The 27,137-nt window shown below is 42.6% G+C and overlaps 1 protein-coding gene across 1 annotated transcript; it reads right to left on the bottom strand.

Moving 5' to 3' along the window:
- Positions 1-325: 325 nt before the first annotated feature.
- nherf1b (NHERF family PDZ scaffold protein 1b) lies at positions 326-26,051 on the bottom strand. Its single transcript, XM_023401036.2, has 6 exons — positions 25,005-26,051; positions 9,268-9,438; positions 6,799-6,952; positions 3,984-4,027; positions 1,889-2,008; positions 326-1,759 (listed from the first exon to the last, which is right to left on the bottom strand). Exons 1-6 carry the CDS (start codon positions 25,623-25,625, stop codon positions 1,622-1,624), a joined length of 1,248 nt encoding a protein of 415 aa, XP_023256804.1. The 5' UTR covers positions 25,626-26,051; the 3' UTR covers positions 326-1,621.
- Positions 26,052-27,137: the final 1,086 nt, after the last annotated feature.

Raw genomic sequence — 27,137 nt, 5'->3', positions numbered from 1 at the left:
GGGGAACTGCAGAGTCGTATAATAATTGGATAATTGGATCTTGGTTTCATCATTGCAAGTGACCTTACAAATGGTAACCGTTGTACATTGGTATCATACAGATATTGATTATAGCTGCTTTAATACAAACTATCTGCAAAATCACACAGTAAAGTACACAGGGTGTTCACATCAGGTCAGTCTGTAGATAACTGATATACAGCATGACCAGAATAGTGCACATATTTAATGCTGCATATCTGATAAAGCAAGTTACTGTATGTAAATGAGGCATCACTGTCATTCATTTTCACATATCTGAATAAAAACCAACACCACAGGATAATGTTGTTGTGATGACTGATTTATTACAATCTACAACTCTTCATACAATTCAATCATTCAGTTTTAAAAGCATCACATTTTTCTCAATATTGGACAAACTACATAAAATCTAGTGAAGCACATACATTCTTTTGGAAATATGTGATCTAAAAGTTACATAATTATTGTTTTAAGACATCAATAGAAATGTGTAAAAATCTTTCACCAAGCATTTTCAAGGAGCAATAAAAATCTTCCATTATGCTAAAAAATGTGAACTGAGCAGCCATTCACAGCGGACATGATGGCAAAGTATAAGGACGGTATAAGTTACTCATAATAAAATGTAGTTCACATTTATTCAAAGGATGATATCACATATTCAGACAATGTATGGAGGAATGTTGGATGGCATTGTAGCGACACAGGATTAAGCTGAAATCATTTTCATTTCAGAGAGTGACATTTATGTGACAAATGAAAAAATATACACAATATATGATATATACATACCTTATAAGATAACCCACATTAAAATAAGAGTTCTTTCCAGTTTAAAGCCATCAGTAAATATTTCCCTAAAAAGAAAATCACAAATGATTCCCAAAAGGAGTTTCATGTTAGAAAGCAACATGTTGTGTATATCTTATTTTAAGGATCATACAGCTCTAACATATAATCTGTAGAAGAAAAAAGTTAGAGTGAATTACATTGAAATAAATGACCCAAAAGTAAATATATCTCAGTCCTGTGTCAGATGTTTGATCCCTAAACTGATAACTGAGTAAATTGGAGATAAATGAAGTACAGATTGTCAGGCTGGTTTTACAGTATGTGGCTTGTCCTGCTGTCATTCAGACGACACTTTAATGCTTTAAATGTTAATATAAAGAGGAGCGGATTATTAAATGAAGCATGATGATCTACGCCTCCTCATTTCCACAGGCATCAGACTGTAAGGGTCCACACGCAGACACACACAAAGGAAACCATGCCCACATATTCACAGGGCAAAAATAGCCAAATACACACATACATACACATTTTCAGCACGGTCCAGTTCTCTTTCATTGGCATATGCATCTTTCATTGTTAGTAGCACATTATACGTTTAATATCTGGGTTATAATAACATGAAGAGTAATATGAAGACTATATTTTACAGAACGGCCTGAATTTTGTCTTCTGCCAATAGTTAAACTGCTCTTATAATGTCATTATAATAATAAAAAAATGTCTTTCTTATGTCTCTTTCTGCGAAGTCACTATAATAAAAATCTGTGTGTGTGTGGGTGTGTGGCAGGTGATCTGAGATGCCCTATAGGTTGCTGAAGAGTTCATTTTTCTTGGTCCAGTCCATGGGTGGAGCTCTTTTGTTGGATCGTTTCTGGTGGGCGAGCTCTTTGACCTGCTGCAGACTCAGGTTGAGAGCTGGGATGGCTTCCTTGATCAAACCCTGGAGAAGATAAAACAGGAACAGCAAAGACAGGAAAAGCAAAAAAAAAATTTAAGAAAAACACGTTGCACCTTATGTTTTTGAAAATTGCACTAAGATTGTTACTAGTGACTTGTTTCTGCAACGTACCTCAGGTGGGGTGTTTGTGGGCGGGATGGTGAGCGAGGTGTTGGATGAGGCGTTGGATGGAGAGGGACTGACTGACAGCTTTGAGTCCCTCTCTGCCTCTTTGGCCCCTCTGCCATTCACCTGGGAACACAGACACTCATCAGCATCTCTTTCATTACACGCACTGACAGCTTAGGATATATATAGATGCGACCACGAGCCCATGTAGAAATGTTCAGCATGGGAGACACATTTGAAAAGTGCACTGGGAAACTATCATCCTTTTTTCCCCAGACTTGGTGCAGTACCACATCTCTCCACAGGGAGGCAGCCTTGGATTTAAGTTGTTTTTTCTACTGAGCACAAGTTTAATGTAACTTCAGGCTCCAGTGAAATGGTCTGCGCTTTTCAAACTCAAACTTTTAACAACTGATTAGTTTAATAAAAGTATATTCAGTGAAGCCTATGTAAAACTTAAAGTAAAGTGTAAAAGCAATTAATGTTGATTTCTGAGTTTCTTTTTGTCTTTCAATAATTTTACTGTTTAACATATCACATTTATTGATCTGTGAATCAATTGTATATGGAAGTTTGTACATCTGTGAATATGATTGGGGTGGAGGTCATTGAATCAGCAAAGGGAATGAAAACTGTGTTTTGAGAAAGTGTTGAGACACTCTTCCTGCTACTCTTCCTGGTTTTACTCTTCATATCATTCAGTGATTTTTCTGTTCCTTGTGTTTTGTAGCAGTTTGAATAAACTGATAAGATAGCATGGTGAGGCTTTGAACACCCTCTAAAAACCACATCTTTCACCTCATACACGACTGCTGCCCGACCTCCTGCCATCCCTCCTCCCCCTCAGCTCTTCAACCTTTTAACCAGCGTCTGTTACGCAACAATACAGGGAACATGTAACTTCACTGCTGCACATTCAGCCCCTGAGTAACGGGAAGCTGGGGTCAGGCGTCACTTTGCATATCTGGCCAGATGCCCAAGTGTGGAAGGCAGCCACAGTGCACACAGTAGTTTCTTTTAGTTTGTGTTCTGGGGTCTTCATACACGTCCGGTATTATCACGTCTTATCAACACTGATTTACATAAAAGTCTAGTGTGTTCACTGAGGAACAAGACACTCTGGTAACCTGAGAGACCCTCAAAAAGCATTCCTGTGATGTCACTGACAGCTAAGGAGGATGTAGAAAGTAAGCAAACACACACAGGGATACAGTGTGTGTGTTTTACAGTTTTCTACAGTACAGAATTTCAAGGGAATGGCTTGACATTTTGAGAAAGAACCTTTCTTTTGATGAGAAGGTTGATATCATTCCCATGTTCGTACAGTAAATATGAAGGTGACGCCAGCAGCCACTTAACTAAGCTTAACATTGCGTCCTACAGTGGTGGTAGTCATTCTGTCTCTTTTTGGATTACACCCAAATACTTCAACAGGATTAACATGAAGCTGCTACATTCTCCACGCCTCAGCTCGTAAGTGCAGCGTTTAGGTTTAAAGCACACCACAGAATGAATTGTGGGTTAAGCTACTTCATATACTGAATAATTCTTATTTTTTATTTACTCTCTGTCTTTGGTCACACCCTTTCAAATAATTCAGTTTATGGAGTTAATGGAATACTAGCTGGGTGGGGTTTTCTACACCACACAATACAATTAAGACCAGAGCGTTCAGACAATGACAGGAAAAGTCCGATCAGTCCACGTCTCTGTGGTTAATAACTCACTTCACCAGCCTCTCAGTTCTTTTATGTGGCAAACCACACCTGAGAAAAAAAAACCACAGCATGTTACTTTCAAACACTGCTCGACCTTGGCCCGCTGTGCTGCAGTCTGTGCCACACGAGGAGCTGCAGACTGTTCGAAGCAGAAGGCTGAACTATTATTGTCCTGCTCTCTGCCAGGAAGGAGAGGCTCTATCGGTGAAGAGGGAAATGGCCGCAGTGGGAGATCGACAGTTCCTCGCTCACTTCAACTTCTACTTCTGGCTTTGCTCTAAAGCACATTTCCAAACCAAATGATAGCGCTGCACACTTTAAAGTGTCACCTTGTATCCCCCCCCCCCCCCAATGATATTTTTGCTGCCGGTGAATCTTACCTTCTCCTCCATTCCTCCATTAATGACAGGTTCTGGCAGTGGACCTGCAGGCATGAAGATGACACAAGAATCAGTCATACGATCCGAAAACACAAACACTCTTTCTGTCTTTTCTCTGTCTGTGGGCATCAGTGTCTCACTGGTCCTCACTGTGTCATGATACCTCCAGTCTTACACCATCAGAGCAGAGAGCTCCACTCTGACAGATCAAGAGTCTTTCTGCAGCTCACCTTTCATTCCACCAACACCTACTCTATTACATAGCACAGGTATGAGCGGATCATCTATTATTCATACACGGTTCATCTTCTATGAGGTGCTCCTCTGGGTCCTCTCTACCTCCCCTCCTCCAGCTCCTCCAATGAAGCCACAGGCCTTTTACCTATTAAGATATCTGCAGTTTGGTCTCTTGTAGAAATTCAATGATGTTCCCATGCAGGCATGTTTTAACATAAACCTGACTCTGACAGGTGGCAGCTGCAGACAGACATCATCACAAAGGTCTGTCCCTTACCTTCCATCCTTCTGATCCTCAGCCGGAAAGTGTTTTTAGCTAATAATGAGCTATTATGGTAGATAGCAGCTGGTCCTTCAGAGTTAATCTGAGATTCGAGTCCTCCTCGGGTCTTTGCTGCGTGTGTGTGTTTGTGCCCCTGACTCTGAGAGGAGCATCTCCAGGTCTTAATACAGCTCCAGCTCCAGGCTGAGAGGCCACTTGGAGCGAGCGCCTTGGAAACCAAACAAAGGTGCTGGCCAGCCAGGCTGCTGAGAGAGAGAGTGTGTCTGTGTGTGTGTTAGTGTGTATGAGTGTGAATGTGTGTTGAAGTTAAGAGTCAGTGTAGGCAGGTGCCCTCTGAGTGGGCAGCATGTGAAGTGCAGGCAGTTACCTGGGAAACACCTCACTGGAATCTCTCTCCCCTGTCGGGCGTTATTATTTTTAATCCTGCACTGAAACACCAGAGGGTTTAAAAGTCCAGGAAATTATTATGAAACATCTGCAGTTTCATTCAGTGAAGGTACTTTACTTGAGTATTTCCATTTTATGCCACAGGAAATATTGTACTTTATACTGCACTACATGTATCTGCAGTGGTGACTACCTGGAGTCTCTTGTCATGTTTCAGATGGCTATGAGTTATCTTCTCTAGTTCGAGGCCAGTAGATGGAAATTTATCCAATATTTCTCAAAACCTGAGTTTCTCGACCCCTCACATTTATCTCTTGACCCTTAGTAGCTGACCCCTAAATTGTGATCTAACCTTAAATAAAGTAGTTCAAATTAGAGCTGCACCGATTTGTCAATTAATCCATTCAAAATTAATCAGCAATTATTTTATTATTATTGTCAAATATCATTTCGGTAATTCGTTTATGGTTCCATGCTTTTTCTTTGCCACACATGAATGTAACATGAATATGTTTTGGTTTTGGACGGTTGGTGAGACAGAATAAGACGTAAAGACGTCACCTATGTCAGTAGGAAATTATCCAAGGGATTTTTCACTATGGTCTGATATTTTATAAACAAAATCAATCGATCAATAGAGAAAATATTCCGCAGATTCATTTCACTGCACGACCACTACCATGACTTTTCATTTTTTAAGTTTGTTTGCTTATAATTCTTCTGTGTTTTCACTTAAGTGGAATTTTTACTAGTAACCAAGTATTTCTATCTTCTTTTATTGGTCGGATCACTTAAGTGAACACTGAATTTATTGATAATGAACAAGGAGCACGGGGTAGGGTTAACTATCAACACTAACAAGTGTAATATCTCAAATATCATTATAAGAAGAATCAGTGTCCTTATTTTGACTAACAGCTCTCTCTTGGATACAGAGGGTTCCCCACTTAGCCAGGCTGTTGCCTTGCCAACAGCAGACAGCACCATGTCTGTGCAGAGTCAGACATTTGGCAAAGCAGAGAAAACATACACACCACCTGCCTGAAGATCAGCTGCTGGGGTTTGATGGGGATGGTTCTCAAACACAGGCATTAAACCACAGACTGTACTAGGGCTCCCCCTGGGGGGTTTGGTAGATATACCATGACCCTTGAGCAAAGCACTGAACACCAACCAGCCCCTGGGATGACCATGCCTCTTTGTTGATAGAGGGCAAAAAGATAATCCCTTAAATCAGTCACGTATGTAATTATTGAGCTTAAACCTGAAACTTATATACCCATGAATGATTACTTCTTATCACATGATGGAAATCACAAGATGCAGTTGAAAGGGACAGACAATTGCCATTAATTTGACCTTGTTCTAAAAATGTTTTCTCATGCTGTCCCATTACTGATTTAGAATTATTTTCAGATGTATTTGCAGTGTAATATATTAAAGCCTTTGTGAGAAAGAGATCTGTATTTAAACTTTCACACGTAACAAACAACACTTGTTCAGTCTGATCTGATCTATTTATGTCTGAAAGATTAACTTTCTCCACAGGACAGCAACATAAGGTGGGGGCAGGATGTGGCTCAGTCTCCCTGTCTATCTGTGTTTCTTGGCAGAGAAAGAAAGCAGGATAGTGTGGGAGAAATACAGACAGAAAGAAATAAAGGAGGAGGAAAAAGTAGAGCCATGAAACTGGGACAGACTTTTAACTTGTAGGAAAGGAGAGGAGACGACGACTAGTGTCTACGACACGTCTGTAACTACGGCTGTTGACTGGCAATGACCTTGGAGTGAAGTATTACGAGTTAATTGCAGTCATTCACCCCGTCCTCGCCACACAATTGCTGCTGGAACGTAACTTGTCCTGCCTCTTAGTGATGGTGAAATCGTCTTATCTGTGTGACCTCTCACCAGACAAGTGCTCCAAGGTGGGGGCCACTCTGCACCTCTTGTAAAAGGCGTCTGTGTCGGGGTCCACCACCAGCAGCCGGGTCTCACTCCCGCCGGCTTTAATGGCAGCCACTACCTGTGAGTGCGTCTTCCCCTCCACTGACACACCGTTCACCTGAGGAGAAGAAGAAAGGATTATTTGAGGTGTTTTTAGAAAACTTGTGGCATGACGGGAAATCCTTCAGAAAAGTCACTATTGGTTCTTTTTTTCGGCCCGTCTGTCTTTGTTCCCACACAGAAGTGAACAAACTGTTTTATCACTGTCAGGATTTCTTTCTCAATATTATCACTTTGTCTGCCAGAGGCTCCAGTGCAGGATATCCTGTGTGTCCACACCGAAATGCACGTACGCTCGCACAAACACACACACACACACACACACACACACACACACACACTTTCAACCACTAACTTGCAAAACAAACTCTGTAAAGGGCTGGACAGCCGACTGTTTTCCGCCTCGTGTTCACATTTTACTTGGCCCTTCACTGTGTGACACTATGACAGCTGTACTTTGTGGACTACAGTAACTCAATATGTCAGGTGGTTCCCTTCCAGACCAGCTGAGCGCTGTGGGATAAAATCACCATGGGAAAGCATGTGAGAAATGTCTCTAAGGGTGTATGTGTGTGAGTGCGTTTAGGTCATAGGGTGGACCGGCATGTCTAAGCCAGTCCCACAGAGGAAGCTGGACAATAGCTGCTCGGCCAGTAACGGCAGTAACAATGGCTGTCCACTCCCCACAAAGCCCTGCTCCCCAGTGGGTGGTGTGTCTGTCTTGGGGCCCTGTTGGGGACTAGAAACCCCTCGCAAGACTCTAACCCAGACCTGAAAGTCTGTGGTTCGTTTAATCCCTCTGCACTCTCTGTCCTCATCCAGCTCTGATTCTTCCTCTTCGTTTTTCTCTACTTCTCATATTTTCCGTACAGTCGCTCACACTCACGTGCTGGGAGGCAGAAATGACATTCAGCTAGGGAGCGAAAGGAGGCGTGCATGATGGTCCACATTAGTGGACGTGCCGCCACTCTGGTTTGAGTTTGACCACGTGTTGAAAAAACCACTGCACTGAGTGAGTCAGAGACGTTCATTGTGAGTTGTTTCTGCTTCTACTGGCTAAATAACAGTGGGGAGGATCATTGGTTGTATATATCGTAACCACATGGCCTTGTGGTTGTCAAATCTGTGGACTGCAAGGAGAGTAAATAAAAAAAGACTAAAAACTGACAAAAAAAGTGACTGTCACACATAAAGTGAAAACTTTGTGAACAGTGTTATAGTTTAAACTTTTATCAAACATTTGAATGACTAACTTAGAGAAAACAATATGTTAATTAGTTCATTTTGAGCAGCCACACAGCATCCAGAACTAACTAGCCATTTGGAAGTAATTTGGAGATTTTTCAATATTTCACATTTCACATTTTTCATATTTTTTACATGCACTGTATGCCACTTGGACTCCCTTACGCACACATGTCTCTCTTTAGGCCAGTCCACACTGTAATGATGCAGGCAGGGCAGACCTCAGACCAGTTAAGAAGCTGATTGCTCCAGTGTGAGGCTGCTTGCAGTGACAGTTACAACCAAGTCCCCTTGGGGGATTTAAGACCCCACACAGCGGCTGTTAGTCCACATCGCATTCCTCTGAACACACAGTTAACTCTGGGAAAAGACCCGATCACTTCTGAGTACAGTATTGAACTTGCCCTTTGTTACATCTAGACTAGAAAATGTTTTACTATAATGATTTCGAGGTACAGATAAGGATGACATCGGTGCAGCTACGAGACCATGCCTACAAATTGTGATGCAATAGTCGCACTTAAAAAAAAAAAAGCAAGAAGAATTTATGGCATTTGTGACTATTTTTTAATCAATTCAAGGTGGAAAAGCTGTGGTTATTTTATCACGCCATACTCTATGTATGTAAAATGAAGTACTAGATTACAGGAATCATTCTTTTGTTTTAACAGACTTTCTACGTCATTCTTTAGAGGTAGGTGAGGCCTGATTACACGCCACACCATTCTTCTCTATTTTTATCCCAATGAAAAAAGTTACTACAGTCTGTCTAGAGCGGAAGTATGGCAGACCAATCAGGATACGCTATTTGCATGGATATTTTTGGGTAACTCTAAGAACTGTAATCAGTTACTTCTCATAAAGATTACACTGTAACTGTAACTGTACTCTGTAACTATTTAGGGCAGGTGATGAAGCAAAGTCACTAAATCAAAAGGAAACTTCCTGAAAACTGTTCAGGATTTATAGAAATACTACGTACATACAAAAATGTGTAAGGACTTCTAGACTAGAAAATCATCTTACCAGGACAATAATAATGTTCCAAAATGTCCCTCTTCACACACCATACTGACTTACATCCCAGCATGCTCCCACAGTTCTCCAGCATTGACCCCATTAAAGTACCTGTATTATCCTGTCCTTGGCCAGCAGGCCTGCCCTCTCTGCTGGAGAGTCTTCATCCACGGCTCTGATGTACTGGCCCGGCCGCGCGCGCTCGCTGTGCAGGTTGAAGCCATATCCGTTAGACCCTCGCTGGATCACACACAGACGTGGCCGCGGCTCAGTACACACCTCCTGAAAGGAACCACAGAAGAAAACACGGGTTTTGTTAATACACAGTATGTGGCATTCAAGAAACATTACAACATTAGCTTTTAAAAAATACCTCCACCATGGGTGTCTGTTCAGGAAGAACGAGAGGCACAAAGATAACGGACAGCTCCAGTGAATCGTTAACCATAAATATGAAGCCGAGGTTGAACATGCAGGTGGCTGCTGCATGCTGATGTGTTGTGCAGTGTGTTTTTAACGATCATGAGTAAACTGGAGCTGCTGTTTGACTCCACGTGACTCCAGCTGCTCGCCAGGAAGGAAGAGGGTCTTGGAGGCATGTGATTGGAGGTCTGCTGGGAAGGTTTGTGGAGAATTTGGGTAGGGGGGCAGATGGGGGCTTTAGAGGAAGGGACCAGTTCCGGTGTGGTCCGCAGCCCTGAACGTTCCAGGCTCCGAGAAGCACAATGGAAGCTGGGCGTTGACCTCTGACCACCTCCCCTCGCCCTGTCAAGTCCAGTCCCTCTCTGGGATGGCAGGAAGAGTTAGAGCTGTATTGTCATCCAGGAAAAAACTCAATCTCGATCCCAGAACCTCCCTTCCGCTGTATGGATGAAGCAGTTTCTTTATTTAGCAGAGGGAGCTTTAATGGCTTTGTCTTCGAAGAGGTCAAAGCACAGTGTACGGAGCGGCATACAGGAGAGCACAGGAGACTTCGCTGGTCAGGATAATCTTTGTCAGAGTGACCGAATCCGACCTGACGCTCCCTCCCTCAATGGACAATGGACAACCTCTACAAATAAGTCAGAGCGAATGAGTCACTTTCTACAGAAAATACAGGCAGCAGGCTAATTGATTAAAAACATGACTGGACATAAATTAAGGGTGGACATTATAATAACTGAGGCCATCTGACTCAACATTTTCTCTCATACACAACTTCACACTAGCAATGAGTGATTTTCACTTCACTGTATTATGCAAGCCAATTGTTCTGAGCTAACGCTCCACCCACTCCACACCTCCCATCTCTGCCAAGAATGAACTTCTCTATTTTTCTCAGTAAATCACCTGGAAAATAAAAAAAGACTTTTCACTTTTGATCTTTGGTTCCATTTCCAGGAACAGCAGATGGGAAGCACAAGCATGTTGAGAAGAAGATATATTATTATCATCATTAATATTGTTTCCAGTTCAAGCTTTTAGAAAAGCAGAATTAGAATAAATAAAAATCATCTGGTGTGACAGCAGCAAACTGCACACATCACATCAGTTAATCAGTGTAGACGGTCTGTACGGTGGCCCCCCAGGGACAAAAACATACCAGAGAGCGAGAGAGCACAAATATTAGGGCAGCGCTTAATAGATGTTGTTGTTCTTTTCACCAAGTGGGAGATATTCCGATATCTCTGACTGAATAACCAAAAACATAGACTGACTGACAGACCATCACTGTCATCCCTTGAGATATGCTGCTGTCACGGCAACAAAACATATAAAACATTCAATATTAAGGCAGTTTTGCTGACAGCAGTCTGCTCTCATCACTGATGCAGATTGGCCACCTTCGTGTAGAACCCTGTCAAGAGCCTGCTGAGCATCAGGAGTGTGTGCTGAACATTTGTCCCGCTGATCAGATGTGCTCCTGATACGAGTTCTGCAGTCGCCGTTTCATCCCGCTGGTAACTGATTATACACAAATGGTCGCCTTTGATTGCTCGCTCTTCAGCTTTTCAAGTGTTACCTCCAAACTTCAGGTAAAACCACCTTCTTGTATGGTTACTTTATGCAAACAGAAGCACAGACTAAACAAAGAAGTGCTGTTTTTTCTGTGTTTTCTTCTGGCAAAGGCTGGAATTAACTAACTGAGCTTCCCGTCATGTATTCTAGATGTGCCATCGCAGAGTCTTGCATAAAGTCTGGCGCTCAACACAAAAGAAATAACAAGATGATTTCCTTTTTGAATTATCAAGACACTCATCGGGCGCTGTGGCTGCCATTAGGCATCCCTGCGCAGGGAGAGAGAGGGTGAGGGAGGCTCTGGCAGGGACAACAGAGGGGGGTTTGTGTCCGGAGAGGACAGGAGGGCAGAAGAATCTCCACGCGGGTCTGAAATCTGTGGAATCTGCTGAACACACACAAGGCATGAGGGGAACCAAGGACCCACTACTTGTCAAGTGTGTGTGTGCGTGTGTGTGTGTGTGAGCGTGCGCATGTTTTCTGCCGTACATTGCTCAGATGTCTTGTTGACACATCAACAAATATACAAAAATGCAAGTTCTCCGTGAGGTTACAGCAGAAATCTGAGATACACAGTTACAAAATGAGCTGCAGATATACGGGCACATTAAAAAGGTAAAACCGCAGGACAGTCAGGGAGGCGTTCTTTAACTTACAAATTGATATCATAATGTATACAATCAGATTCACAGATCTGTGTTCCCAAATTTACACTGATACTACAAATAAGGAACATTTTTATACTTCCTCTCAGAGTCTGTATTTTGTTTAGAGCACTTTCCAGACCCTAAAGCGTCTGTGAGTACATCATATGCGGAGGGAAAACACAGACTAATTCATCTACTTGTGCTAACTCTTCAGATTTAGTTTGGTTATCGTATGCTTGCGGCAGGGCTGTGAGAATACTGGTCTCCCTTCTTGTGTGATGCACCATGTAAAGCTCCTATTCATGCTTAGATGGATTTTCTCCAACTGATGAGAAAAAGGCTTCCGTGACCATCAAGCAAATCATTTCAATCACACTTAATGTGACATGACATCTCGTTTGGAATACCAGTTTTTCCCGTCTCGCTATTTCTAAGTTTATCACTTTAATATCAAAGTCACACAGTTTTCTATTGTGTGAAAAGTTCCTCTCTGCCCAGAAAAACAGCGTTTCGAGATCAACACGCTCTGTCAGTGACACAAACTTTCCCTTTGAGGAGGGAAGTGTTGAACAGGAACTGTTGACACATCTTCCTTCAGTACGCTTCCCTGTGTGCTGGCTCAACTTCCTGACATGAAAGAGAAATCAATATACAAACCCAGCCAAAGATATGTGCAAAAACGTGTTAGCACATAGAGGATAAAGTATTTGTAAAACGTAAATAAAAAGACATTTTAATCTCGCTGGAGAGAAGAGAATGACATCACTGTGTTTGAAATCTAATAAACAAACACTAGCACGACCACAAGGTAAATATGACACGGATTAACCTGCTGCTCCCCCCACATAAACACTAACTATGAGCTGACATTTAGTATCATCCTCAAACCCGAAACACACTGTTTATAAGGAGAATGCTGGAAGGAGGGAGGAATGATGGATTGAAGATGGAGATTAAAAACACAAACAATGGGAAAGCTTCAATAAAACATTCTCCTTTAATAAGACAGATTTTTAGGTTATCCTGGCAGGACTGTCTGTGCATTCATTACCTCTGTGGGATGAGGAGGAGGAAGGAAAGAGAGTGACGAGGAAAAGTCGTTGTGCAGGGAGCCGAACAAAACCTGGAAACACGCTGCAGGTTACAACAAGATGGCTGAGTTTATAGAACATACAGATGGGCCTAATAATCTAATACTGGGCTGCACATAATAATTATGTTGATCATTGATTCATATGGGCCATATCTTTTTCTATTAAAAATGTATAATTATTATTGATCTATTAACTAAAAATAGTGAAAAATAGTAAGAAACTATTAAACTAAACTATGATGTGATGTTTATGACTGTCTCACAGTATACTGTGTGTCATAATACCATCGTTACACTGGGTGATAAGTTTTACTGAGATTCGCTGCCCTAAAACATAGGTATAATTTTCAGTAACATGATATTTTGGTTGTCTAATGTTGAGCTGAGTTTGAGCCAATAATACTTTGCTTGGTATTAACTTATCCACTGGTGTTAATATTCATCTAACAGTAGCTACCATCACTGCCGCAGTATGAACATGACTTGGGTGGATACAAAGTTAAGTAACACTGGGCAGTCCAAGTAAAGTGAAACCAGTTTCTTTCATGTAGAAAGAAATATTGCGTCATATTTTTTTTTCCACTGAGACAAAAGTCTTTTCAACTTCACCCTTGCGTGTGCTGCTGTTAGACCACAGCCTCTTTCATTAAGACACACCGTCTCTCAGGCAGCTAATGTATCTGCTCTGCACAGACTTTGGCAACTAAAAATAAGAAGTTGCTTTGAATACCAATCACTCCAAAACAATACCAGGGCCCATCTTAATATTCTCTAAACACACCTCTGAGTCACACCACCGTCTCACAAAACTCACTACATCTGCTGCTCCAGTTACTCTTGTTTTTAAGATGCACAGTTTACAGGTTCCCAACCCAGAGGCTGATGTAACCCTGTTTTAGACATGTTTCTGGTTTCTCTCAGGAAGCAGCAATAACCAGGAGATAAGATACCAAGGCAAAATTCAACTAACATGAACTCTGACCAAACTGCAGCACCTCGAATCGCATGTTCTTGTTCTCTCTTGACTCGAAAATAAATCGCTGATCTCCGCAATCTGTTTTTGGTTAATAAAGTTCATAGATATTTTTGAAATGTAATGCTCAGTCCAAAAGTCCATTTCTATCATGCAAGAGGCATGATAGAAATTATGTAGCCATTATGTAGAGATGCAAACCTGATGGGTCATGTGATAAGGGATGACATTGCTAACTACTGTTCATTATCTGTCACGCTCACATTTAATGAAGCAAGAGCCGATAAACAGACAAAAATGAGGCATTGTGCTGTAGACTAAGAGTGTCATATTAGCAGCTCTGCGGGGCTGTACATAGGCACAGCAGTGCTGTGAGCTAAATGCTAACATACTCCCAATGACAGTGCTAACATGATGTTTAGTGGGTTTATTTATAGTTTAGCTACAGCCAGCTTATTAGCACCAAACAAAGTACAGCTGAGGAAAGTCAAGACAAGTCCGAGTCGAGTCCCTATCATCTGAATCAGAGTCCGAGTCTGAGTCATCAAGGTTGAGTCTGAGTCCAATTCAAAGATGGGCTCCGGTGCTCAACTTGATCAGAAGACCTAGCTATGGGTTTTAACAACCTTACTGTATGTTTTACTGACAAATGAGCATGTTGGAACAAGTCAGTGAGTATGTTGTGAAAGGGGATGTTTCTGCGGGGTCGTACACTGTGGTTCACAAACATCCGAGTTCAAGTCCAAGTCATCAGTGCTCTAGTCCAGGTCGAGTAACGAGTCCCGAAAATCAGGACTTGAGTCGGACAACACCGCCACCAACATCAAGAGGACTCAACCTCTGACCATGAATGTCTTTACAAGATGTAACAGCAATCCATCCAATAGTTGCTTTGATATTTCAGTCTGAACCAGTGTGGTGGACCAACAGAGAGACTGACATTGCCATCAAGTGCCATATGCTGCCAGCGAGTAAAATATATTAAATATCAGCATTTACATGAGCATTTCTCCAACAGAGCACAGACAGACCATTTTTTGCTTCGAAGCTACTGACGGGTGAATGTTTGACAAGCCAGACTGCCTGATTTGCATCCCCTAAAGCTCTTCGGAGAGTATAAAAAGGCAACATATACCTCCATAATAATCCATCATGATCATCAGTCTCTGACTCAGCCACTGGAGATTTGCATCTGCCAGACTCATGCTGATTCAGTATGACAGAGGAACGCTGTAGCTGTGAGCGATTCAGTCTCTGGCGTGGAAGGAGCAGTCTGTGTGTGAAAGAGTGTGTGTGTGTGTGAGAGTGTGTGACTGTGAGAGTGATGCCAGAGGCTGCAGCCCTGCCACTCAGCCTGCCAGTTACTTCATATTTTCCCCCATGCTTGGCCAGACAACTGATGTGAAACTGCAGGCCTTAATAAAGAAGCACACATATGAGACATTTATTACTGCCGGCTTGTGTCATTCCTGCACAGCTCCTGGTCTCTGACTCAACTGCACGAAAAAAGGTCACAAGCTGAAAATTTCCTATAATTAAATAAACATATCACTGATGTTTTTCAGACGTTCTTCTTCTGTCCAAACAGCTGCTGATAACGTCCCTGAAGTTCTGCAAATCATCAACTGAAAGCTGTCACACTCAGCTGAGCTCTGCATGCAGATATGTCATCTAAAGCAGTCTCTCTTTCAACCCTCTGTATTGCCCTCTCTCCTTGGGCTGCTTACTTCATCCCCCCTGTTGCTCTAATAAGAGAAGGCAGCTCTCCCATGATTTCGGCCTGTTTGATCAGCATAAAGAATTACCGCCAAAGTGACACACTGCCAGGCACCACGGTTACTCAGTGACATGACAGATTGTTGGCCTCCCGGTCCTTGTGATTGCCATGTGTAGTTTTTGACGGAGATTAACGGCCTCAAGGAGAGGCTTAATAAATGTTTGACGTAAACCTGGTTCCTTTTTAACCAGTTTTGTCCTCTTGAATGTACGGAGTGCACCACTCCCTCAGGCAGGATGGGGGTGTTGGGTTTCAAACTGGACCATTTAACCAGCTGCGAGGCAGGCAGAGGGGGGGAACAAAGCATGGTACTGTGCCCCCCCACCCCCCCCAATTTCAGGATGGGACAAACTAGCTCTACAAAAGACACCGAAGAAAGGTTCTGCTCAGGGTTCCCATTACAATAGACTCTTTAGCAGGGAGGCCTGAAAATAGAAAAGTAAGTCATCACAGCAGGGGTACAGACACTGATAAGAACAAATGGAGTGGTTTTGATTACCAGACAGGAAGATCTTTGAAAATGATCTTGCATGTTGCGCCTTTGCTCAAGAGTTTTCGTTTTTAAAATCATGACTGCATTAAAATCAGCCCAACACTGACCGCCAACTTCTGTCCTATCTCTCTTTGTCCTATCTAGTCAACAAGTTTTATCTCCTAAGCCAGTCTTCCTGTCCCTGACCCCCCCCCACCCCCCACCCTTGCAGACCTTCACCAATGAGCTATCAAACTTTAGAACCTAGTTCCTCTATCCTGGTCATCACACTCAAGAATGATGCAAGAATATGCAAGTTGAGATAAGTTGAGATAACTTACCACAGAGGGTTGAGTCTCATAAAAGCAGAACCTCATTTTTATATTCAAGCAGAAGTGGAAATGTGATCACACTCAACGTTACATTTACATTAAAAGGGTTCATTTTATTCCCAGTGCCACTTAAGCTTTTCAGTTAAATAAAACCAATCTAATGTGTAATTAGTTAAGTTGATCTTCTAATTAAAAAAATTCCCCTCTTGTAGCTCTCCTCGTAATTAATTTAGTGATTCTCTGCATTTCTCAGAATATTTTTTTACCCAGTTACTTCAACTTGACTTGTTGCATCCATCTTTTAGTGGGACATGTATTAGCAGGAGCAAAAGACTGATAGTTACCAAGAAAAAAGTCAGGCCCCTTACTCAAAGTATGCCTTGGAGCTGTGTTGCATTATTGAGACAACTCTCGATATAAAAACGTATATCTAATCTGTTTTCTTTTCTGATGGATGCTGCCTGGGTGACTGGTACATACATATCCTTGAATTTACCAATAGATGCAAAATGTAAAATGTAAAATGATGAGGCTGTTTCTCTTTGTAGCTGCACAGGAAACATTTCAACATCACAGTCAGTCATCTTCTTCGTGTGTGTTTGTTTATCAGAATCCAAAGAACGATAAAAAAGATTAGATACATTTTGTTGATGGTGATGGTAGTTTACAGCAAGTCTACAAGAGAGTGGCACGCTAGCAGCTCTATGAGGCTGTATGTTGGACACATTGTGTACAGATGTTTTTCATGTTCATCGTCTTACTTTTACAGGTTAGCATACCAAATGTTGGCATATGCTAACGGCCAAATGGTAGGCCCTTGCCATGCCCGAACCACCTCAACTGGTTCCTCTTTGAAGCTCCCTCCGGATGTTTGTACATTTGTATCCGCAATTTCAATCTTGCGGTCACTACCCAAAGATCAGGACCGTAGGTGAGGGCTGGAACGTAGATCAACTGGTAAATTGAAATTTTTGCGTTCCAGCAATGGTCTGGTACAACACCCACTTTAGTCATTAACCAAAGTACTGTTCAACTTTTAATAGTACCAGAGGCAAGGTCAGAGGATCAACAAAGTGCATGGCCAAAAATACCACCATCAACTAACAAACCGACGCAAGGAAAGCAAACTATATTGGTTCATTTTAATGAAATCTTAAGTATTTTGTGATTGCTTTGTTCGCTGGATTTCCTTGGTTTGGTATTATTTTAGCTAATGTAAATATGCACATCAACATTGTACGTTTATTTGCTCTGTCTTGGTCATACCCAATATATGGTGCCTCTGCTATATACAGAGGGTGGAGAGGTGGATAGCAGGGGGGTGAGTCTATTTCAGGGCGAGCAGCGACTCATTTCCCCCTCCACCCCCGGCAGGGCGCGGCCCTCCGGCTCATTGTCCGGCCGGGGTGGTGAACCTTCAGCAGAATGGAGAGGGAAATGGAATGTGGCATTGTGGAGCCTTCATACAGCGTCCCATGAGACCCAATCACCAGCCACCACACACACACACACACACACACACACACACACACACACACACACACACACACACACACGCTGTTCAGGTTCCATTCCACCCCTGACCACACTGCCACACTGGCCTTGGCCTTGAGGACGGGACAGCGGTGCTGTTGTTTGAACTGACGTCACCGAGAAGTTTCAGTGAGAGAGAGAGAGAGAGAGTGCTCTGATCCGCGAAGCCGCTATCGATTATTTGTTCCACCCCCAATCAATAGAGCAATATAATGATCTGCTGTGATGTGGTACAACTTTATCTTTCCTTTGCTTGAGACGTAACTCTTGTGCCTTCGGGCAGCTCATCCTCTCACTAGTTTATGACTGTCTGACATTTAAACAATGGTACATACTATATGAATTTATGTTGTTTATTATTGTTTAAAAAGGCTGGTACCAGGGCATCCTGGAGGCTGCGGGAGTTTAAGATGTTGACCATGTAATCACAATGTCCACAAGTCTGGCCGTGGACCTTTGCTGCATGACCCCCAGCCTCTTCTGTCTCCCCTCATTTCCTGTCGTCGCTCCACTGTCCGCTGTGTAATAAAGGCAAAAATGCCCTAAAAACCTTTATAAAAACCGTGTGTCCTAAATCTATCCCACTTACCCACACACAGAGTGTGTTCACACTGCACAACAAGCAGGCAAACAGTGTGCATAGTAAATACGGTAGGTTTTTGAGTGTGCTGTTGATGGACACTATTTATCCACAAAGTAACGGAGGAGCCGAAAGAAAACATATTTTGCTTTCTGTTGTTGTGTTTAAGTATGTTGATTCTTTTGTATACCAACTGCTAAAACAGTGTACTATGACAATTACCATATATTATATATTGTATAGAATTAGGATGTAGTATGAATTTGAGCTGTATTTCCCATACATACCCTATACAGTACATTATAGAATTTGTCTTTTTAATTTTTTATAATTTTAGGTTTCTTTAGCTGTACATAACACACACACATACATACACACACACACACAAACACTATGTCTTCTATGAGTTTAGAGGTGCTTTTATTTCTTCCTTGTACGTGTCTGTCTTGCAAAACACTGCAAGTAACATAATTGCCCTCGTTGTGATACTCGTGTTATCTTGGGCGATGTTTTATGATAGAATTGTATCATGAGTTTCCCTGTGATTCCCACCCAAAAGACATACAAAAAAAACTATTTGTCAAGAGGCAGATATTAAACTCAGCACCAACTAAACAGGGAATAAGGCCACTACCTGCAGTTTTTAGGACATATTGGGATAAAATACTAAAACACATCTCTTATATGTTACCTTTTCTTAATCTTAATTCCTCCATTACAGCACGGTGATACACATTATCTTGGTGCATTTCTTTTTATTACTGCTAAAGATAAAATATAATAAGATAAATAATGAATCACATTATCTCACAATCACGTTTCTCTAAAAACATTTGACTTAGTGAGAATGACTCAGGAGGGTGGGAGATATAGAAAAAACATTACAGTGTATGTAATTTACACTGTGATACTGATAAAATGTATAAAATCCAATTTTAAGGATAAATATAAATGGTCTGTTTTTCATTACATTATATATCATATAATATACATCATATAATGCAGTCTTGGTGAATGATTTGCAACATTGCCTACAATGGCATAACTTTAACTTTTGAAGTAAATTTTTTTTTAAGGAATACCGAAAATTATTATTTTATTAAATATTATATTATATAATCAATTTCAAAATCAATTTCAATTCCATTTTTCAAGCATAAAAGTTTGAGACCCTTTGTCAGATAAAAACAATTTGAATAAGATCAACTAATTGATTAATCAACTAATCATTGCAGCATTATGTGACTTCCTCTGAATGAAGGGGTAAAACAAAATCTCAGACAGCAGGAAAATGTAATATTTCATATCACAGTATTTAACATCACAAAGCTCAACGTCTTATCAGCCAGCTCATACATGTTACACACTTGAGATTGTACTCCTACACATGTTACACTTAAACCTCCACAAATCTGTGAGTGGAAACACAACGAAGTCCCGAACACCCTCCGCCCTGTCTTGTCATGCAGACAATTTCCCCTGAAACACGCAGCCCAACAATCAACAAAGAGGAGGGAAGGGAAGGGTGACTCCCAAGCTATCTCACACGCACATGCAAGTACATACAAACACCCACACAAAACATATATAAATGCCGCACATGCCCAAACGAACGAGCAAATGTCAAGCAAAGCGTGCGGCCAGTCTGAATGAATCATTATGTATTCCTCATCCTGTCAGACAACCACAATGACACACACTCCATTACCTAAACACAGCCGGAAACAATACCTGACTTTGTCACAATGGCTTTGATGATAACCAGCAAACACAGCAACTATCAGCTGCAGATATTGTTTACTTTGAACCATGATTCAGTGTCTGTTGCTGAAAGAATATCCTATTGAGCTAATGCCTCTTACATTTTATTATGCTATGAATGTTTTCATCGCCGCTGCTGCTCTTGGTCAGATACACAGTGAAGATGAGAGAGTTAATCTTGCCTTAATGTTACAGTTAGCTGTCTGACAATGAGCTGCTGGGCCTCTCACTGCAGTCCAGGGGGGTGAGAAGTGGATCAAGACAATGAGGTGGGGGAATCTTCCAAAAAAACAACAATGACAGGAAATCAGCACAAAAGTCCTGGGGTCTGCACACAGGCCAAGACTCCCACAGACACAGCAGCAGGCAGCCAGAAACACACCCCCTGACTGTCCTGGCTCAAATAGTTAGGTGTGGTAATTTCTGCCTTTATAGCATGACAAATAGTCACCGAACGCTGACGTCTATTCTATTAACAGAAAGTCTTATCCACAGGCTATTCCTGAAGCCATTACATCAGGTATCAGTGAATGTGTTAAAGGTAAACTCTCAAAACTGAAGTTATTCTACCCTGCAGAACGAGGTATGACAGAACACAGATGAGAATGTCACATGAGTGTGATGTTACCCTCCCCGGTGCCATAAACTACGGACAAATATCCAAACCCATATCTGAGTATTTCCTGCAGAGGAAAAGACATTTCGCTGTCATAACTTTGAAAACACACAGCTAAATTCAGGGTTTGCTTCAGGACGACACACACACTAAACTTGACCGAGGGCCACACATTTGAGAGTACACAAATACAGACCGAATCCTCACACACACAACAGCTCGAGGACGATTTGTTTAGGGAAAACGTGTCGTCCCATGCAGTTAAAGAACCACACTTTCTATGTAAAGCAAGGGAAAAAAATAAGCCGTCCATATGTGGTGAACACAGTGGAAGCTTTGAGCTCTTTAATAAGTAGGTTTTATATAAATGTGCAGATTAAAGGAGAGAAGTGACAACCAATGGGGAGATCGACATAAAGTCGCCTTCCTGTCTAATTTCAGGCCTCCAGTGATTTCTATGTAGATACTAGAAGGGAGTCTCATACACACACACCCACACACACACACACACACACACACACACACACACACACACACACACACACACACACACTCTTGGAAAGACCAGATCTCATCTAACCACAGTCAATTTCATCTGACACAACCACTCTTCCTCTCCTGTAATTAGTGTTTAAAGATTGGCTTATGTAAGCAGCCAACAGTGATGAGGAAGACTCCCAAACGCTTCTCACCCTCACACTCTCTGAATGAATCACTGGAGAGGTAAAAACAGTGTGATTAAACAAATGCAGCTCCTGGAAAATACATTTCAATGGGTTTAACTGCAAAATGAAATTCTCCTCCATTTCTTGTTTTTCTGCTGTGCATTTTAAAACAAACACAGTGTGAAAATTAGCTTTTCCTAAAGTGTTGTTAGGAATTTGACCAAAAGCTGCGACTAATGATATTTTTCATTAATTCATTAATTAATCGGACTTTTATTTTCTTGAATAATCAATTCATTATTAAAAAAAATGGTTCAAATCCAAGGATGTTCAGTTTATAACAATTGTTATCAATCAATTAATCAAGTGATTCATTTCAGCTATAATTTTGACTAGATTTTCTACAACCATCTCAAACACTCAACATTTGAGTAAGACAGAAAAGACACACATGTAAATTAGTTTCCACAAGTCTTCCTCTGGATGAGCTGATGGATGTAGATTTGCACTATGAGCTGAGAGAGAGAGCATCCGCTGCTACTTCACTGCACTCCACAACGGCTGAGAGAAAATTTTACTGCCTGGTAAATGAAACAACGACCTTTGGAACAGATGATGTGTTTTTGTGTGTTTTGTTCCATTATGACGACAGTGGCTCCTATTTTCTTCTCGGGCCGAGCTCCATGTTTTGACCTTCATCACTGCTCATCCATTTTTTCACACCTCCCCTGCACTGTCTCACTTTCGCCTACTTCCATCCTCACACATACATACATGCCACATGGATTGCGCACACACACGCACACACACACACGCACACACACACGCACACAACATCAGCGTAACCATGGCAACCTTGAGCAAAGCTCCTCGGTTTCCGGAGAGGGCGTTGCTCTTCGAACCCTCTTTTGTGTCGCTTCAAAGACGAGGCCAGACGGGCAGTGTGCGGACGTCAGTGTGACTGCTAAACCAATGCTGTGTGTGTCTTACAAGGCTGTACATGAGTGTGTTTGTCCTGTGTGAGCTTTGTGAGGGCTTTTGTGAATGTGTGCGTGTGTGTGTGTGTTATTGGCCGGGCCACAGGGCTCGGGCACAGGAATGCCGGACAGGATGTAGGGAGAAAATTCCAGAAAGAGTGGATGCAAAACAGACCCTGAGGTGCCTCTGACTGTAACATAGAGACACAGCAGCTCTAATCTGCATCCCTCGAGTCCAATTTACACTCTCACACACTCTATTGTGTCTTCTTCTGTCCCTAAGTAACTTCCTCTGCTTCTGAAATTGTGGTTTTCTACTCACTAAAGCGTTTACAAGAAAACGAAATTCCCAACTGGGCTCACTGCTCATCATGGTTTGAACTGCTCTTTGCTCCAGGTGTGTAACTCTGGGAGCCTGTTGAAATTGAAATCCTAGCAGTGAAAATGCGTTTCTTAGGAGTGCTATTGTTTGTTTCGACGCCACTTCCCTCTGGGTTGCGTGCCAGTGTGACTTGTACTGCCACAGGTCCATTAGGCCATCTGCAGAGAGTATCGAGAGTAAACACAGGAACAATCGCTGTATATTCCTAGGACAAACAACACAGCCCAGCAGTGCTCGAGCGCTGAGCACAAGTGTGCGCCTTAAATACCAGAAACATAACTCCAAAAGGCCCTGCATGCTCTGCATATGTGAAAGCTGTTATTACACAGTTCTGGTGAAAAAAAAAAAGGCTGTAAGTAGGCAGTGAGTGGCCACCTATGACAAAATGTCAACCACTGCACTCAGTAATGACAGCGTGACATTTCAGTGAAGGAGACAGGACATTTATGTTTTCCTTCACATTTTTTCCTCCACATTACCACTGAAGGCTTTCTTGCAAAATAATGGTGAAATGGTCTCTGACAAAAAAAAAACAAAAAACAGAATTTGGATATGAAGACCATGCAGACAAAGTATTCTTACAAGATTCAACACAATTCACAGATTTTAAATTCCAGCTTCTAAAGTGTGAATATTTACAGTTTTTACAGGATTCCTCATCATCACTTTCCCTTTAAGTTCAAAGTGTCACCACCTTTCTGACCTCCCTGACCTCCTGGCAGCTTCAGCAAATCACAGCAGCAGCACACTGTAGCTACACGCTTGTCCGTGATCCCACCACTACCACATCATGTAGAAAAGCTTCATTTGGGGCTTGATAGAGAACAATTTAATTATTATTAATTTTCACTTCCATCAAACCACACAGTTGCCAGAAAGGTTGCTTAGTGTCTCAGAAATTCTGGACAGAGTTGGACAGCACATGGATGAACTGGATGTTCTGTTTCCATGCTGTTAGACACAAGACAGACAGAGTGACACAGAGGTAGATCAACAGCCAGAAGGAAGGAGAGATGAAGAGAAAAGACCACAGCAGGGTCTTATCTGCTTCTTGGCCAACGCTGCTGGCTGTGCACTTCTTCCCACCTCACTCCCACCCACAGTAATGTACCGAGGAGGAGAGTCAGGCACGGACAGAAACAGCCTCGGGGGTAAACATCCAGGATGCAGCGGCGAGGGGCACAGATGTTCCCGACTGGAGAGACCCCCTTCTCCTCTAGTGCTTTCTAATGAACCTCACAGCCGCACAGACTGACAGCAGGGCAGACACAGCAACCACTGGCCACTGCGGAGTCAGACTGTGCCCATAATGTTTTACAGATAAAGATCAAAGGTTGAAAAAAAAAAAAAATCCTACTGTGGGATTCATTTAGGGGAGATTTTCAAAAAAATGACACTAAATCATTTCCTGTTGTTTGTTGCAGAGTATTTCGCAATGTCACATATTTTGTTATGGTCTTTTTCTACAGTACACAACGCAAAGACACAACACCATGTGTTCTCTGGGTGTTTTCCCTGTCTTTTGTGCAGCCTGTCATTGTTGCCAACTTAATGCCTAACCTTGTGGCGTCACTGTAATAACAAAAGACTGAATGCTCTCACATTTTCAAGTGGTTGCTCTTTGAGACACAGGAAAACAGCCGCAGACAAACAATATCAAACTAAATAAGTTACTTGAGAGGACAGTCGAGGAACAGTTTGAGGTTCAGGACAGAAGGGTCACAGTCTAGTTTGGTCCCTGTTTTCATGAACCAGGCTGAACCAGGTTTTTTCTAATTGTCCTCCACCCACAGCAAATGTCCAGCCAGCTGACCCTGCCCCCAGCCTGGCAGCATCTGCAGCAAGGGGCATGTGGGTGAAGCTTCCAGTGTTGACCATGACACAGAGCACCCATTCTCTGTCCTAAGTAGTGCATTCAGCGGTGCACTTCTCATGTGAGTGTTTGTAGTGAAATGACTTGTTGTAAAGAAAAGTGCGGGGCAGGAGGAAATGAGAGGAGACATGATGCAGAAACTTTTCTCTGCACTTATTTGAACTCTCACCTTCTCTGAGCTGATGCTCAGCTTCTTGTCGACGTGCTCGTGGATTTCTCCGTTACTCTCCGGGACCGGCGTGGACTCCCTGGGTGTCATCTCCTGCTGCCGCAGCCGCTGCTCCACCACCGCCACCTTCTCCACCTCCTCCTCCGCCTCCTCCTCCACCTCGTCCTGCTTGGCATGCCGCTCGATCCCGTTTTCTGTCCCGTCTACCTCCCCGACCTCCTCCACCACGACCACCTTCTCCTCCTCCTCCTCTTCCTCTTCCTCCTCGTCGAAGGGTAACGGGACGCCGTCGGTCACATACTCCTTCAGACACTTCATGTTGTGTTTCTTCAGCAGCTGCTCCGTGTCCGGGTCCACCACTATGAGCTCCAGCCGGCCCACGGTGGCTCGTATCCGGGACACGACCTGCTGGTGGCTCTCGTTCTCCACGTCGTCCCCGTTCACGAACACCAGTCGGTCTCCGGCGCGGAGCCCCGAGGTTTCTGCCGGGCTGTCGGACTCCACTAACCGGATAAACTGCCCCGTCTTACCTTTCTCCCCGTGGAGGTGGAAGCCGTAGCCGTTGTCCCCCTTCTCCAGCGTGCACAGCCGGGGGCGCAGATACTGGCTTTTGCTCGGCATGGTAGGCTTCAGTCGCCTTCACACTGCTGCTGCTGCTTCTGCTCAACCTGTTGCTCGTTCACAGTGGAAATGACTAGAAGACCTGCTCAGGATGCTGCTGAGGAGGGGTGTGTGAGAATGAGTGGTACCCCTTAAAAAAAAAAAACAACACACACACACACACACACACACACACACCCAACCCCCGCCCTCTAAGGCAGATTAGTCCGTGGGAAACGGTGCCGGTGCTTGCCCCACTCTCCAGTCCACTTCCACAAACAACCAAATGTCTGATTTGATCTTCACACCTGCTGTAATCCTCAATGGGAGCCCTCGCTATCAGGCTGTGTCTCCGTGGAGAGAGGGTCCTGACCTGGAGGACTGATCTGAGGCTGGTTAAACTCACTCAACAGTCGCTCCCTTTCAGTGTGGCGACGAAAGTAGAAAAGCCACTCAGGAAGAAGGAGGTGCGTTCAAGGAACAGCCCAGCCGACTGTTCATGCAGATATGGGACGAGTGTGGGATGAGAAAACACTAAACCAAAACAGTCTAGTAAAATACAGGATCTTAGAGTTTTCTCAAACTGCTTTTGCCATTAGTTTTATCAAACTTTTTGCATTCTTTCTCCTCTGTGAGCAGCAGCTTTTTTTTCACACATTGGGCACATACAGTATTTGTGCCCAGTACTGCGAACCACTCTTTTTGATGCAACACTTTCGCCCATTTTTTGAACCCTTTTTCATTTAGTTTAGTTTGCTTATTCTCTATAAACTCTTTAATTTTCCTCCTAGGTAGAATAAACTATCAATCCATTCATGTGTGTGTGTGTATAACTGTATCCATTGCAATGAGTCTGATATTCCACAGTGATTATGTTGTGACCTTATCACACTCAAAAGAATTTGATCTGTATTCATTTTTCCAGTGGTGTTTAGTCTGCAAATAAAACCAGAACTGAACTAAATGTATAGATGGCTGTTATACTAAGTTTCAGTTCTGGCTGCCAGTTTTGCCCCAGTGATAACAGTCACATAACTTAGGTATGCCCCTTTTGTCAAGTCCAATGTCCCTCTTCAGACAAGAATAAATTGTAATTATCAAGCACAAATTAGGCATTTTGCTAACCCCAACTACAGATAAATTGAATAATAATGATAATAATAGTAATAACGATCAGTATCAGTTTTAAAGTCCACAATCTTTTGATGAGAGTCGACACAGAGCCTTTTCTGGCCATTCAGAGACATAAGTGACATGACTGTGAAAACAGAGCGTGTTCTGGCAGGAAGCTGCAGAACCACAACTTTGGGCAGGATTTGACTTTTCAGCTGAGATTGCTTCCAGACCTGATAAGAGGACAGTGACAGGATATCTCAACACTCTCTGACCTGGAAATCTAAAGCTACTGGAGCATCAGTGCTGATAGCTACTGTGTGTTTGACAGATATAGCAGGCAGTTTAGCTGTTAATGGGAAGTTATCCAAATAATGAATTGAATATTTTTTCACAGTAAGGGATGGAGAATGTACAGGC

This window comes from Seriola lalandi, unplaced genomic scaffold (assembly GCF_002814215.2).
Source record: "Seriola lalandi dorsalis isolate HSWRI2012SDOR001 ecotype SW California unplaced genomic scaffold, Sedor1 jcf7180002053387, whole genome shotgun sequence".
NCBI lineage: Eukaryota > Metazoa > Chordata > Actinopteri > Carangiformes > Carangidae > Seriola > Seriola lalandi.
Note: the sequence above shows the minus strand (reverse complement) of the source record. Positions and strands in the feature narration are given on the sequence as shown.

Excerpts from the sequence above, each read along its gene's own strand:
- nherf1b (XM_023401036.2), bottom strand. The coding sequence starts at position 25,625 with ATGCCGAGCAAAAGCCAGTATCTGCGCCCCCGGCTGTGCACGCTGGAG. Across the intron at positions 9,439-25,004 it reads TGAGCATCAGCTCAGAGAAG|GAGGTGTGTACTGAGCCGCG; the intron begins GTGAGAGTTCAA and ends GGTTCCTTTCAG. Across the intron at positions 1,760-1,888 it reads CCACAAACACCCCACCTGAG|GGTTTGATCAAGGAAGCCAT; the intron begins GTACGTTGCAGA and ends TATCTTCTCCAG.